General features: G+C 39.9%; 1 protein-coding gene across 1 annotated transcript in view; it reads left to right on the top strand.

Annotated features, from left to right (window-relative positions):
• The window catches only part of CHD6 (chromodomain helicase DNA binding protein 6), a 219,429-nt gene that overhangs the window by 81,717 nt on the left and 122,642 nt on the right, over nucleotides 1–15,070 (top strand). Inside the window, exon 3 of the mRNA XM_011929036.1 lies at nucleotides 4,105–4,625. Coding sequence (XP_011784426.1) covers nucleotides 4,105–4,625 — 521 coding nt within the window. The remainder of the gene's footprint in view (nucleotides 1–4,104; nucleotides 4,626–15,070) is intronic.

Genomic DNA, 15,070 nt, shown 5'->3' on the forward strand with positions numbered 1-15,070 from the left:
CACGTTATGCACATGTACCCTAGAACTTAAAGTATAATAAAAAATAAATAAATAAATAAAAGAATTGTAAGAATTCTTTATATATTCTAGACACTAGACCTTTATCCAATAAATGATTTGCAAATACTTTCACCGATTCTGGTGATTTTCTTTTTGCAGTTGTTCCTCAGCGTCCATGGGGGATTGTTCTAATGCCTTCCGTGAATACCAAAATCTGAGGATGCTCAAGTCCCTTATTTAAAATGGTGTAGTATTTGTATATAACCCATACACATCTTCTCGTACACTTTACATCATCTCTAGGTTACTTATAATACCTAACATAACACAAATGCCACATAAATAGTTGTTGTAGTATATTGTTTTTAAATATGTATTTTTATTGTATTGTCATTTTTAATTGTTTGTTTTCAAATATTTTCAATCCTCAGTTGGTTGCCTGCATAGATGCAGAACCTATGGATTTAAAGGGCAGACTGTACATTCTTGATAATGTTCTTTAACGTGCAAAAGTTATTTATTTTAATAAGTGTATTAAAGTTTTAAACGAAAAATATTTAAATTCCTTAATTACTGTATTTCCCATAAAATATGCATAATTTTTAGGAAAAATTGAGGGAAGTCTAATAGTATTATATTATCACTTTATTTAATTTTTCTTTCAAAGAAAGAATCATCTTAAATTTGGGAGCAGGAAATGTCATCACAACTTGGAGAGTATCTTCCCTTTCAACATTCCGTCTCTATATATACCTGTTTGCCATGCCAATATTTGAAGAAACATTTAAATGGCCAGTAAATACTGTTTATATGAATAAGAATGAAAAGCTGTCTCTCTCTATCCCTTGGGAACTTGGATAGAGAACAAGACTAGCTTGGAAGCAGCTTACAGGCAATGAACGTCAGGTACCCATGTATGGATTCCTTACAGATAGAAATCTGTGTTTCCTGACCCAAAACAAAAAAATACAGTGAAATATGCTTGTTTAATTTTTTTTTAACCTGATGTACTGAAATTTACTGGTTTTTGCTGCCTGAGTTTTAGCATATTATTTCAAGGCCTTCTGTTGAAAAGGTGTGGAAATGGTTATAACTGATGAAGAAGATTATGTAACAGATACACTCGTTTTTCTGGATGATTTTCTTAATTAGAATCTGTTTTGACTTTTAAGTTCTTGAATAATTGTTAAAGGTTTGTCTGTGGACCTCTGGGAACCACTGCCCAGGGCCGTAACTTTTTCATTAGTTCCTAACTCCTTTTCAACTGACCTGTGATCTGGTTTATCTAGATTCATGTCTTTAAGTGTCTTTTGCAGGAATATTGTGGATTGATAATTTTGAATCACAGAAACAGGTTTTTTACTAACAGTGCAGTTTTTGAGCTAGCATTGCTGCATGTGTTACCTGCGGACCCTCTCCATTTCATTCTTGTTTTCCTAGCTTCTTGTCTCTATTTAAATTGTTGTTATAATTTGTAAAATATTTTTGGCACCTTGTGGCCCAGCATCTCCACCCTGTTCGTTTTAGGGCCAGTTTCAAAGTGGTACTTTAATGCCCTTGGTAGAAGCTGAAACAAAGCTTTTATTTAGGCTCTTTGCCTCTCCCCCCACTGACCTTGCGACACATGAAAGAAATTATTTTTTGTCTAATATTTTTTAATCTTCAGCAAATATATTTTCATAGCTCCCAACAAGGTGCCTTAAAAATACAAACATTTCTGGTAGACTTTTCAATTATAATTTTATATATTTTATTACTAGTATCTGCTTTTTCATCAACAACTGCATGACCTTTCCCAAAGTGATTGCATATGCCATCACATTTAACTTTTATTTTTATTTTTAAAAGATAGAGTCTTGTTCTGTTGCCCAGGCTGGAGTGCAGTGGCACAATCATAGCTCATTGTAACTTCAAACTCCTGGGCTCAAGTGATCCTCCTGCCTCAGCCTCATATGTAGCTAGGACTACAGGTGTGCACCACCACTGCTGGCAAATGTTTTAAAATTTTTTTTTTGGTAGAGATAGGGTCTTGCTGTGTTACCCAGGCTGGTCTCTAACTCCTGACCTCAAGCGGTTCTCCCACCTCAGCCTCACAAAGTGCTAGTATTACAGGTGCGAACCACCATGCCTGGCTGCATTTAACATTTCTAACCAAGTTTCATCATGCTGGTCTCATGGCCTAGCAATCATTGTAGTTCCCTGGGAGGTCATACAATGCTCAATGAAATGAGTGTTAGCTTTGGCCAGATGGATAGTTCAAATCTAAACTCCTACACTCAGTAGCCGTTGGCCTTGGGCACACTAGTTAACATCACTAACCTTCCATTTCTCTGTGTACAAAACCGGCATCTTTTTATTGACCCTGTGGGATTGTTATAAAGATTTAGAGGTCATGAAACAAGCCCTAGTGTACCCATATGGCATGTTTTCAATAAACGTTAGCTGCTGCTCTTGCTATTGCCTAAGGATTGAATACCCCCTTACTGCCACCTGCTTCTAGCTTATTTGGGGACCCCTGTCCTTCAGAAAAGAGACCTGGATGTGAGATATGAGCTGAAAAGACAGGGTCTCTCTCTGACCTTCAGAGAGCTGCCTCAGTGGGAGTAGATCTTTTATGTTATCTTTGAAAGCCTAAGAAACCTGTGAGTCGTCCTTTTTCAGTCTGTACACCCTTGCATGCTCAGCAAAAACTTGTTCCTTGAGGGCCAGCTGTCCTTGGCACAGAATTCAAGAATCTCCCGAGGACAGCTCTGCACTTCACAGGAGCTGAGCTTCACCTGGATACCTATCACCTCACTGCTAGATTTCTTCTTGCCTTTTATTCCATTAAAACAGTTTTTAAAATTGTAGTAAAAAGCATATGATAGAAAATTGACCACCTTAACCATTTTTTATTTTTGCATTTGATTTTAAATTCCTTTTGTCCACTTAGCTCCTTTCCCAAGCCATCTCAAGTGCTTAATCAGTAATGAGATCATAAACTGAATTATTTTCTTTTTTTTTTAAGTAGTGAGTCCTGCCGGAATGACCAGTTCCCTTTGTATTTAGGCTTATGAGGCTGGACTGTATTGATATGATAAAGAGCTCTTCCCCTCCCCACCCCAAATCTTTCTTTTCTTTCATCTTTTTCTCCTGGGATTCTCAGTGTTATGTTTGGGAGCATTGGACTAGGGAAAGAAACTGGAAAAAACAGAAGGGGAAATACGCAGCTGAATGTTACAGTCTCTGTAACTACCAGGGTGGGCCAGGAAGTCTGAGCACAGAATGGATAACCGGCATACTGAAGGGAAACCATGCCACCTGGGCAACTGTCTGTGCCCTTCAGCACATGCTGGGCCTCTTGTAAAGAGAACAGGTTCCTCACAAATGGTGCTGTTTCTAAGCCATCATGCAAAGATGATTGTAACTGTCTTCCTAGAAAGCCTGCTTGTCCCTCCCAGGCTCTCCTTAAGTTATTTCTTTGTTCCAGACCAAGGAGAAGGTGCTGTTCCTTGAAACTAACACCCACATTGTTACCGATTATCACCAACCTTAGCTTTGTTATGAAATTGTAAGTATTTTTTTGCAACACCAGACCTGGAAGAATGAGATATAACTTCTATACCCAAAGGGATGTTTTCTTAAAAAGTGGTCACTTTGGGGGGCTGTACTTTTGTTTGTTGGTGCTCAAAAACAGCTTTGCAACTTCCATTTTAGGGATGCCTTCAGCACCTGTGACACATCCTTTCTAATGGCATCTATCACAATAAAACTTCCTCCTATACAGGTAGTTTGGTTTCTGCAAGTGGCCAAAGGTTATTTGGTGCTCAATCTGGTGGCTAGATTAGATGATCATACAGAACAGCATAATTTTTAGTTAAAGGTGTATCTTTGAATGATCCTGATTTAGTATGCTAACAACACGTTGGCACAGCTCCCCAAGTTTAAAGGCCGTGTATGTCCTGTTTGCCACTCTGTCTCCAAGGCCTAGCACAATAGGAACTAACAGAGAGTGGGAACTCAGTAAATCTTTGTTGAGTAAATCCATGTATTCAAACTGGGTAAGTCTCTTTGTATGAAGCAAGCACTGGAAGGGTAATATGCTTGTTTCTCTTTCTTTTACAGTTGTCAAATTTAAAGGTTTTGAATCACTCCCCAATGTCTGATGCCTCTGTCAATTTTGACTACAAATCTCCATCCCCATTTGACTGCAGCACTGATCAAGAAGAGAAAATTGAAGATGTTGCTAGTCACTGTCTGCCACAGAAGGACCTATATACTGCTGAAGAGGAAGCTGCTACCCTTTTTCCTAGGAAAATGACATCCCATAATGGGATGGAGGACAGTGGAGGAGGAGGTACTGGAGTGAAGAAGAAACGGAAGAAAAAGGAGCCAGGAGACCAAGAGGGTGCAGCAAAGGGAAGCAAGGACAGAGAGCCCAAGCCAAAGAGGAAACGAGAACCGAAAGAGCCAAAGGAACCCAGGAAGGCCAAGGAGCCGAAGAAGGCCAAGGAGCACAAGGAGCCGAAGCAAAAAGATGGGGTGAAGAAGGCACGGAAGCCCCGGGAGGCCTCAGGCACCAAGGAGGCCAAAGAGAAGAGGAGCTGCACTGACCCTGCAGCCAGGACGAAGTCCAGGAAGGCCAGGTACATTCCTTTCTTCCTTCTCTGAGCACTTGCCTGTGCCAGTGCAGAATGATTTGCCTTTGGCATTGGCCCAAGCCCCTGGGCACAACCTTGCTGCACTCCTGTGGGCCTAAGCTTCATATCTCACCTATATAGGATGGGGAGCAGGGATAACCCCTTGGTGCTAATGCAAGGGACTGTCCTTGAAGGTTGCTGTTTTCTCACTGCATTTCTGAAGTCGCGGCGTTTCAAAAAAGACATTTGTGTTTTTAGGATACTCCCAAGAATTCCCCACCCCCTTCAGACCCTAGCCATTCTTTTCGGTCTTAGTACTTAGCATTCTTTAGTTGCTAGCTGGTATCCTGCCAGATGTGTAGATGTGCCCCCTATATCCATGTTTATGTGTTCTTTGTGTCCATATTAGCTTTCAGCCAAAAATGAACCACCTTTCTTACCTCCTAATGAGAGAAAGATAACCTTAATTAATACTGGCCATGCAGTTTCTTGCCATTCCTTTTGGACAAAAAAGAATTAAAATGTTAACATGCACAGGGTGTAAGGGAAGTAATATCGCAGGTGTGATACAGAGGGCAGTGATTTTTGGAACAGCAGTGGTGTAGAGTGGCAGAGGAGCTGCTGAGCGGAGGATGCACAGTCACGGGAATCAGTCGTGCAGGAAGCCTAAGAGAGCACAGAGTTCCAGATAGTTAAGGACTGACTAGCTTCCCCTAGGTTCCAAGCTCTGAGTGCAGGACCATTCCTGATCTGTTTATCTAGTTCAGTGTCTAGCACAGTGCCTGACACATTGACAAGTGCTTAGGAAATGCTGAGTAAATGAGACCAGAGCAGACCGTAATGACTTACAGCGAGACCAGAGTGCATAGGTACAGAATTACTGTATAGATCCTATCAAGATAGCAAATGCATTCCTCGTGCAGGGAACTCAATATCTGTCATCATATACAAATATGATATTTCTCATTTTGTTTCTAAATTCCTAGTGCAGAAGTTTATATTTAGAATTTTGAGGAAACACCAAATATATGACTCCTATGTTAAGGAATTTACATGTCTAAAATCTAAGTGCAGAGGAAGGTTAGTTACATTTATCTATGTATCTATTATTTTAGACCAAGAGCACTCATAAAAAACAGAGAGACTGATGTGGATACTAACAAAACATAAAGTAATGGGGCTGTCACACCTGTGTTGGTCAGGCATGAAGGAGGTAATTTTAAGAATGCATTTTAAGTGGTGTGTCTTGCAACCTGGAGTTTACTATATGGTTCACTTCTTTTTCAGAAGGACAGTTTGGTGGGACCAGATGGATGGTTTCTTAATCCAAATTAAAAATTTACCTCACAATATTCACTCCCTTCTGTCTGGCAGAGGATTTCATCGTTCTTCCACCAAAGAAACTTGGGTGGGATCCCAGGAATGTAGATTACAGAAAATGCCTGTAAAATACCTTACAGAAGGTCAAGAGAGAGGTAGACAAAACTCAGGATTCTGCCTAACTAAAACCCTACAGGATTTGTTTCTTAGTGAACCTAGTGAGCATACTCTAATCTCCAGTGTGTGGATGGAGTAGCAGAGTGAGTGACTGTTCGGCCTCTGCAAATAATTTTCATCTCCAGATTACTTTGGAGGAGCTGAAGTGGTACTTTGGGGTAATAGCATATATAAAGAAGGAGGATCGGACATGAGCTAGTGTGGCGACTTTTTATTATTATTATTGTTACAGAGAATAATAAGGAATAAAGATTGTGTTTGAGAATTTAGGATAATTAGAGGAGGGTTTTATAGCCCTAATAAGGAGTCTTGGTTTGTATCTAGAAGACATTAGAAAGCCATAGGTGTCTGAGCCCACTTAGCCTCTGGTTTCTGATGTTTACAATTTTAACAACTTCATTTTTTAAGGAATTCATGTTTACATTGTATGAGGTCTGAAACAAAGTGATGAGTATGCAAACATTGTCATAAATTCCATTTTGGGGGAATAAGGAGGCATTTAACTAAGTGTTGGATGCCAAATGTGTAGGCAAAATCAGGATTCTGACTAGTGAAAATGTACAGGCTTTGTTATATAAATGTAGCAATACTAACAACTTGATTTGATCTAATTAGGCTGTATGAAATATAAGTGACTTGGAGAAGTGCTTGGTAGTGTTTTCAAAGGCTGCTAACTTAGAAAACAGCAGAACCTTTTGAGGTTTAGAAGTCCAAGAGACGGCCGGGCGCGGTGGCTCAAGCCTGTAATCCCAGCACTTTGGGAGGCCGAGACGGGCGGATCGCGAGGTCAGGAGATCGAGACCATCCTGACTAACACGGTGAAACCCCGTCTCTACTGAAAAATACAAAAAACTAGCCGGGCGAGGTAGCGGGCGCCTGTAGTCCCAGCTACTCCGGAGGCTGAGGCAGGAGAATGGCGTAAACCCGGGAGGCGGAGCTTGCAGTGAGCTGAGATCCGGCCACTGCACTCCCGCCTGGGCAACAGAGCGAGACTCTGTCTCAAAAAAAAAAAAGGAAGTCCAAGAGACATCCTGTTAGAGGAGGTTGACAGAAATGATCATCTCTTTAAAAATGTGGACAAGTTACATGAGCTTTCTCTCTCTTTATTTTGGAGCTGTATTATATCGATCTGTAACATAATAGAAGTCTTCTGTGTACTCCAGGGTTCTGGACTAGTTGATCACTTCTCTTTTATATCTTTATAAAATTGTTTTGGTTCCTTTAATTAGTGATCCTACTGGTAGGCAGAAGCAGTTTTAGATATGAAACATGTTAATTGATTTAAAAATACATATATATATTCACACACGTACATATATATATGCATATGTTAGTAATTAAGCCTTAGGTTTTTGTTCTCTTTGATTTACTCTTGCAGATTGGCTCAAGTACATGTTTTGATTTAAGCAGATATCGATTAGACCCTGGATAATACTTGATGGTTATAAATGATTCACTTAATGCTTGGATTACTGTAGGATTACTGTAGGAGCTCCACAACTGATTTATGGGTTTCTGGCCTTTTCCTCCTTCAGTCTATCTTGCCGGCTGCCACCTGGCTAGTCTTTCTGAAGCACTGCTGTTGGCCCCTTTATTTATGTTGGCAACAGTGGTGGTGGTGGTGGTGGTAAATCAAATCGCCTTTTCTCCCTTTTCAATTCTGAATCAGTTGATAAATAGTCAGTAGAAATGGGCATTCATTTATCAGCTCTATTATTGGTAAACTGGATTGAAGAACATTGATTAGCTTGTGGCCACCATCAGACTTGTTGTTCCTCCCTCAGTTGAGTTTATCTGCCAGCACTGCAGGCACTCGGAAGCAGAGGTGGCGGTCCTGGGCCATGTGTGCTCCATTCCTTCTTCCAGTCTTGCTATTTGGGTATTTCCCCAATCGGGGAAGTGAGATAAATTTGAAGAAAGGTGGAAAATATATTTCCAGTGTTTTTCAGTCCTTGGGAATAAAATATGCTTTTCCTCATGAAAACATGGAGACAGGGAAATGGGATTCCCTCAGCAATTTATAACCGCTTAGAATCTTCTGATTGTTCTTGTTGCCCCCTGATTGCTCCTGTTGCCTCCAGGACAAAATCCAGACTCCTTCCTCTGTTATTCAGACCCTCTGGGGTCTGATGTCTCCCTCCCTTTCCATCTCTGGCACTGTACCTCGCCAACTCAATTAATCTCATTAGCTCTTAAAGGTCCTTGACCCACTTCTCCTTTGGATTGCTCTGGGTATTTCCCCAGCTCTTATTCTCTCGGTATCCCAAGTCCTTTCCATTCTTCGGGTCTGAGTGCAAGTCTAAGTTCAGATATATATCAGAGTTCAGCTGTATATCAGTACAGATATATATATATCAGAGTTTCCCCAAACCAGCGTACCCGTGTGTCCCCTCTGAACTTCCATAGCATTTGGAGCCTCACTTTTCATTATAAATCATAACCGTAGACCTCGGAAGGCTAAAAGATACTTAGTTCAGTCCTGTTGTAGGGCCGCAGCCAGGGAAACGGAGACCCACAGAGAAGTGACTTGTCTAAGGTCATTCACAGATGTGTGTTATAAACTCAGGCCTGATTCCCAGTTTTGTATGCTTGCCTCTAAAACAGGCTACTTTCCCCATCATTAATTATGGTTTTCAGGTATGTGTGACTTGTTTTCCTCAACAAAAGTTAAGTATCTGAGGTCAGGATCAACTTGCCTTGTGCCTTTTTATGTTCCTGGGCCTGGTCACCAGAGAGGTTTGTCAGGTTCACACATGATATCTCTCTCTATATCTATATCTATATCTATATCTATATCTATATCTATATCTATATCTATATATATCTCTCTATATATATAGATATAAATGTATTCCAAGAATGAATGGATAGAGCTCTTCTCCTTGAAAATAAGACCTGTATAAGGTGTCTTATAACTCCCATTGTTATATAACAGTAGGTAATATATCCATTTTATAATTGAATGAAAGTTCAAAAAGTTAAGTAACTTGTCCAAGGCACAAAACTAGTGAGCACCATCCTTGGGATTTGACTCCACGTTCACCTGATTGTAAAACCGACTTTTCTCCCCTTAGCTATGTGTCTTTATGTTTTGCTAAGGAAGATAAGAAATGGACGTGGGGAGATTTCAGTGTCAGAGAAATTGGTTTTTGTTTGTAGGAAATGGTCCCTCTTCTATAGAATTTCAGTTTGCATACTTCATGGTATCCTTTCAAGGACTAAATGTCTTCAACTGTTTCCTTTGCTGTTTATGTTTGCAAACTTTGAGAGGCAACAAACAGATTATTGAACATGTCTGTTCTAAACAGGTGATAGGTAGAGTCTAGCAAATTTTCCTTTTCAAGGATGATATTAATAGTGATCAGTATTCATTTATTGCTTGAGAGATAAAAGCCTAAAATTCTTAAATAGGAGAAGTTTCAATTGAAACTAGTGTCTCTTCCCTCCAAATTATTATTATTATTATTATTATTATCATTATTAGAGATGAGGTCTTCCAAATAGCTGGGATTACGGATATATATCACTAAACCTGGCTTCTCTAAATTATTTTTGAGTATGAGTTTAGTTCATTCCTTTATTGTGTAAAACTTAAGCAACAAAGAAAGCTCCTTCAGGAAGCCAAGTTAGGCTCTGTCATTTTCCTGACTCTGAAATTAAAATTTCATTTGGTATAGTTTACATGCTTATACTGTTTTTAAAATTATAGTGCCTTATTCCAGAGAGGATTGGAGCCACTTGCCTAAGAAGGTATACACAGAGGTACATGTGTGTGTGTATACATACAAACATATACACATACCTATGCATACATACCTGTACATGGCCAGTATAGCTGGAGGAGGGGATCAGAGAGGCAGGGGTCAGATAATGTAGGGTCATGAAATGTTAATAAGGGCTTTGGGAATATATTGTTCCCAAAATTGTTCATTATATTGAATATAATGTTTCGGTCTTAGAAAAGCAACATGACAGTTTCTCAGAGAAGCTAAGTTTTTACCATTTGAGAAAAAAATGTCATATTAGGGAACTGTTATAGTTCATTTTATGTTGCTATAACAGAATACACAGACTGGATAATGTATAGTGAGCAGAAATTTATTTGGCTCACTATTCTGGAGACTGGGAAGTCCAACACTATGGCGCTGGAATCTGGGGAGGACCTGTGTGCTGCTCCTTATCCTGTGGTCAAAGGCAGAGGAGCAAAAGAGGATGAAATGTTACTCTAAAGAGAACGAGAGAGGGCTACTCTTGAGATAATCCACTCCTGTGATAACAGTATTCATCCATTCATGAGGCCAGAGCCACCTGACCTGATCTCCTCTTATTACACCCCAACTCCCGACACCACTGCATTGGAGATGAGGTTTCCAACACAGGAATTTTGGGGGACAAATTCAGATTATAGCAAGAACTGTTATGCAGTGGATTCTGTGCTCAACAACAGTTTTTGCATCTAATGCTTCTACATGCCTGTGGATTTCATTTTTTGGGGGGGACGGAATCTCGCTCTCTCGCCCAGGCTGAAGTGCAGTGGCGCGATCTCGGCTCACTGAAATCTCTGCCTCCAGGTTCAAGCGATTCTCCTGCTTCAGCCTCCCGAGTAGCTGGGATTGCAGGTGTGTACAACCATACCCAGCTTATTTTTTGTATTTTTAGTAGAGATGGGAGTTTGCTATGTTGGCCAGGCTGGTCTCAAACTCCTGTCCTCAAGTGATTCACTTGCCTGACCTCTTAAAGTGCTGGGATTACAGGCATGAGCCATGGTGCCCAGCCTGAGTGTTGCTTTTAAAAGCTAGGGTCTTGAGTTTTGGTGTTCATGTTGTCGGTGAGGGCAGAGTATAAGCTTTGGGATTTCCACACATACCAGAATGGTTCATATTCTTTCTTGCAAGTCAAGAAATTAGTGTGCTGGCCCAAGTGGAGGTCTGTCTACCTGGATCTCTGGTCCTTAGACTTTGCTGTGCCTAGGGAACTACCTGAAGAGCTTGTTAGAAAAGTGGATTCCCCAGAGAGAATGATTTATTAGGTCTGGGGTGGAACCCAGGAATCTGCAGTTCAGAATTCTCCCAGGTAATTAGAGTGTGGCTGAGTCTTAGATTATCCTTTGAGAAACATGTTTCCCAGGTGAAAGATCACAGGAAAATGGAGCCTGTGTAAGTTTTTATATGTAACATCTGCTAGGAATGAAAAAGCAAAAAGAGGAAAAGAAGTGGTTGGTGTGATCAGCCCCAGTTTCAGTTTTTCATCCCCATTTGTTTGGTTTGTCAACCCAGAGCAGATTTTTCTCCCAAATCTAGCATCTTACCTTTTTTTTGCTTTCATCTGTGATGACTACTTCTGGGAAGTGTTCAACCCCAGGCCTTCTGATTATATAACCATCTGAGCTACGTGGTTGCCGCTGAGTCAGCTGATAACTGTGTGGTGCAGGAAGAGTAGTAAAACAGCTAGCTTTCTTTCTCACAGGGACTGGTGGCTCTTTCTCATTTATTTGAAGGTCAATCAGCTATCTCTGTTTAGAGAGATCTTTATTGAGGCTCATTTCAGGTTCAAGAGATTACATTAATGGGGTTCTTTCTGTTGGGAGACCTGTTTTTACATTGTGACCATTTATTAGAATAAAGAAGACATAAAGGTGTGTATGAGCCCTCAGTAGAGACCCTGAGCTTGGAACCCATTGGACTTTGTGTTGTTAACCAGGGAAGAAATCTAAGTGGTAATGTCAGAGACCCACCTTGGAAGCTTTGTACTAAGCCTTTATTTCTGTTTTTTTTGTTTGTTTGTTTTTGGTTTTGTTTTTTTTAGAGCGTCAGAAGTGCTTACTTTGTGGCCTGGTGCATAGTAGACCTTTACCAAATCTGTAAGGGAACAGTTGCTAAATAATAATGCTTGATAAATGCCTACTCATTTATCCAGTATATTTTTAGTGCCTCTTCTGTGTCTTGCTTTGTTTATGAGTTTTTTTTTTATAGGGAATGTAATAGTGAAGGAAGCAAGGTGTCAGAAGTATCTGTGAGCCCAGTCATTGAGGTACCTTTATGAGTTTGAGGTGCTTTTCACAAGAAGCAACCTTGACAAGTGTTCAAGAAACAAGCAGACACATAAACAAATGAAAAACCTGGTATAACTGCTTACAGAGTAGCTGAAAGGATTTAGAAGATAAGGAGTATGTCATTTCTGGTCTGAGGAGTCCCTTGGAAGAGACGAGTATTGAGCCAGTTATTAAAGAAATTTATAGATGAGAAAAGACTTAAAGCAAAAGGACCAAAAGACATTTAAACAAATGTTCTTTTTAGGGGCTTCCAGATTTTAAGATGGTACATGCAGCCTGCTTTCATTTTCACTTCTCCGAATCTTACTGAAATGATAGGAAGAACAGAGGGGAAGAAATTTTTCAAAGATGAGAGCTATTACTGAATTTCTGGACAAAGAAGTCCACTGATATCATACTGGTGGATAAATGGTATGGAGGGAGTCCCAGCTTTGAGCTCATGCAGGCACTATGTTTGCAGCAGAGATAGAAGTGCTTTCTCCTTGCAATGGAGCAGGCAGCTCTGGAGGAGTGATTGGAGGCAGGCCAGAAGTGGAGGTGGCTGATTAAGGGACTGTCTGCAGAGCGGCTGTGTGGTTTGTCAGCTCTAGGATGAACTCAGGCAATTGCTCTACGGATATTAGGCAGTTTGCCCTGGGTAAGGGGCTAGGGCTATATGGAATGACACCCACAAGAAAGGGGCACAGAGCACTAACTTCTCTGCCCTTCCCTGCCCATACCCTAAAAAGAGGAGGGAGGGACAGCCACTTGACAAGTCTTGCCATGTGTGCAGAGTTCTAGGCCAGGCTTCATATTCAGGGGCGAGGCTTATAGAGAAAGCAGTTTACTCGGAAGCAGAGGAGAGCCTCACCAGGCACCTGTAGTACCAACCTAGTTGATTTTCAATAGGAACAGTCTACTGAAGAGCACAGGACCATAGAGGAAAACGAGCAGCATAAAGCAGGAAAAGGAAGAATGAAAGAACAACTGTCATAAGAAGAAACAATTCAAGGAAAAGAATGAACATATTTTAAATTAGCTCTTCAAATTGAGGATATTTTGTCTGCAACACAAGAATGGGTCATGACAGGGGAGCAATCAGAAAAACAAAGAATTAATGAAAATTTAAAATGTGGTTGCCTCCACTAAAAGAGTTCAAAGAAAATACTGAGTAGGGACAGAATCGGAGAGGTATATAAGATCTGAATTCATCAACTTTCCTATCAGGGTGTCAGTAGCCATTGCTTAATGTTGATAAATAATGAACTAGAAGCATGAACGCATCAGAGAGGCATCAGTCAAAAGCGATCCTTTCTGGGGATTTGGTGCACTAAGGATGGATTATACTTTTTATTTGAAACTCTTCTATACTTTCTGAATTTTTATTTTCAATTGCTTTTATTACTTTTAATAGAATTACTTGGTAAAACTCTGCTTTTTCATCTTAAGAGGAAGTAATCTTTTTGTTTCCATTTTACTAGGATATTGCCCTTTGTAATCTCTCTTTTGAAGGTGTTGATACGGTTAAAGGGACTGACAGGGCAGATTTAGTTCACAGTTTATCTACAGCAGATTATATCTGTACCAAAATAATTAGGGTTTTTTTGTATTTTTTCTTTTAACTAGTATCTTTAAAAAATCGATAGCAACTCAGTTCTCTTTGTAGGCTCAATTAATACGGGCATTATGGAAAAGCTGAATCAAGTGTGCAAATGAGCTTTTTCAAGGTGATATCCATGTTTTCAGTATTGTACTCCTGGGAAGAGGATCAAAGCCTATAGGAAGGTCAGTGCTGGAAGCTTCTCTGAAGCACTGTTGCTGGAGTGGAGTAGTGGTTCCTGGACTGGACTCCTGAGTCTCTACTTGTCTTTGGAGGTAGTTATTGGGATCATGAGCTATTTTCAGTGGCTGTAGTAGTAACTCATTCTTGCTGTAAGGCTCTGATGGATATTTAATAAGGTTTTAATTTTAAAATGAGAAGATGAATCATTTTGAATTAATGCATCTTAGTAGATAAGAGCTTTCAATACCTGGAATCCATGGGGACAGAGCCATAAAAGATTCATAGGAGTACAGTGTCATGACATGTACCCAGATCTCTTCCTCATACTCAGATTCAGCACTCACTTCCTAACTCTCAGTTCTAGCAAAGAAACCTGGAGGTTAGAAACTGGAGATATGGTTGCAGAGAAAGTTTGAGAAATCCTGTCTACCTAGTGCTTTCATATTATAATGAAATTTTCTATTTGGAAAGCAAAAAAAAAAAAAATTTTTTTTCTAGGACAAACTACAGAAAGTAAAGATGCGCACAGTCTTTTTGGCTGATGAAGCCATGTGGAAGACAGAATAAAAGCTTTGATGGTTATAACTAATAGTTGTCCTGCATGTATGAAATAATTGATTGGGAGTTTCTTGCATGTCATAAATGCATAGTAGGTACTTTCTTTAAAGTGGAGATATGTTTGATTGTAAAATCAAGTTTGAATAAAAAAATAGTTACTTTGACTCTCAAAAATGTTATTTCTTCCTTTTTTTTCCTTGCAAGTTAGTCTAACGCTGAAAGCTATTAATAAAAAAGAGGATTATAGAAATAAGATTGCTTTGATTCAAGCCCCTGTGCCATTAATTGGTGGGAGTATTAGGCGTTTGTATTATTCAGAACTCTCTTGGTTACAAGTAACATAAACCCAATCAAATTAGCTTAAGTTAGAAAAAAATGGTAATGAGGTTCAGTGGCTTAAGGAATCAGAACCAGGAGGTTTAGTTGAGACCAAAGCTGTTTGTCTCCAGTGACCCCCTGAGCCTGTCTGGGTGCCACTCCATCCTTTGCAAATGCATTCTTCTCAAGGCTGGAATCATGGCTGCCTGTAGCTGTGGGCTTACAGCTTAACAACTTCATGACGTAGGAAGAAAGATTCATTTT

Source organism: Colobus angolensis, unplaced genomic scaffold, assembly GCF_000951035.1.
Source record: "Colobus angolensis palliatus isolate OR3802 unplaced genomic scaffold, Cang.pa_1.0 Scaffold8, whole genome shotgun sequence".
Classification (NCBI taxonomy): domain Eukaryota; kingdom Metazoa; phylum Chordata; class Mammalia; order Primates; family Cercopithecidae; genus Colobus; species Colobus angolensis.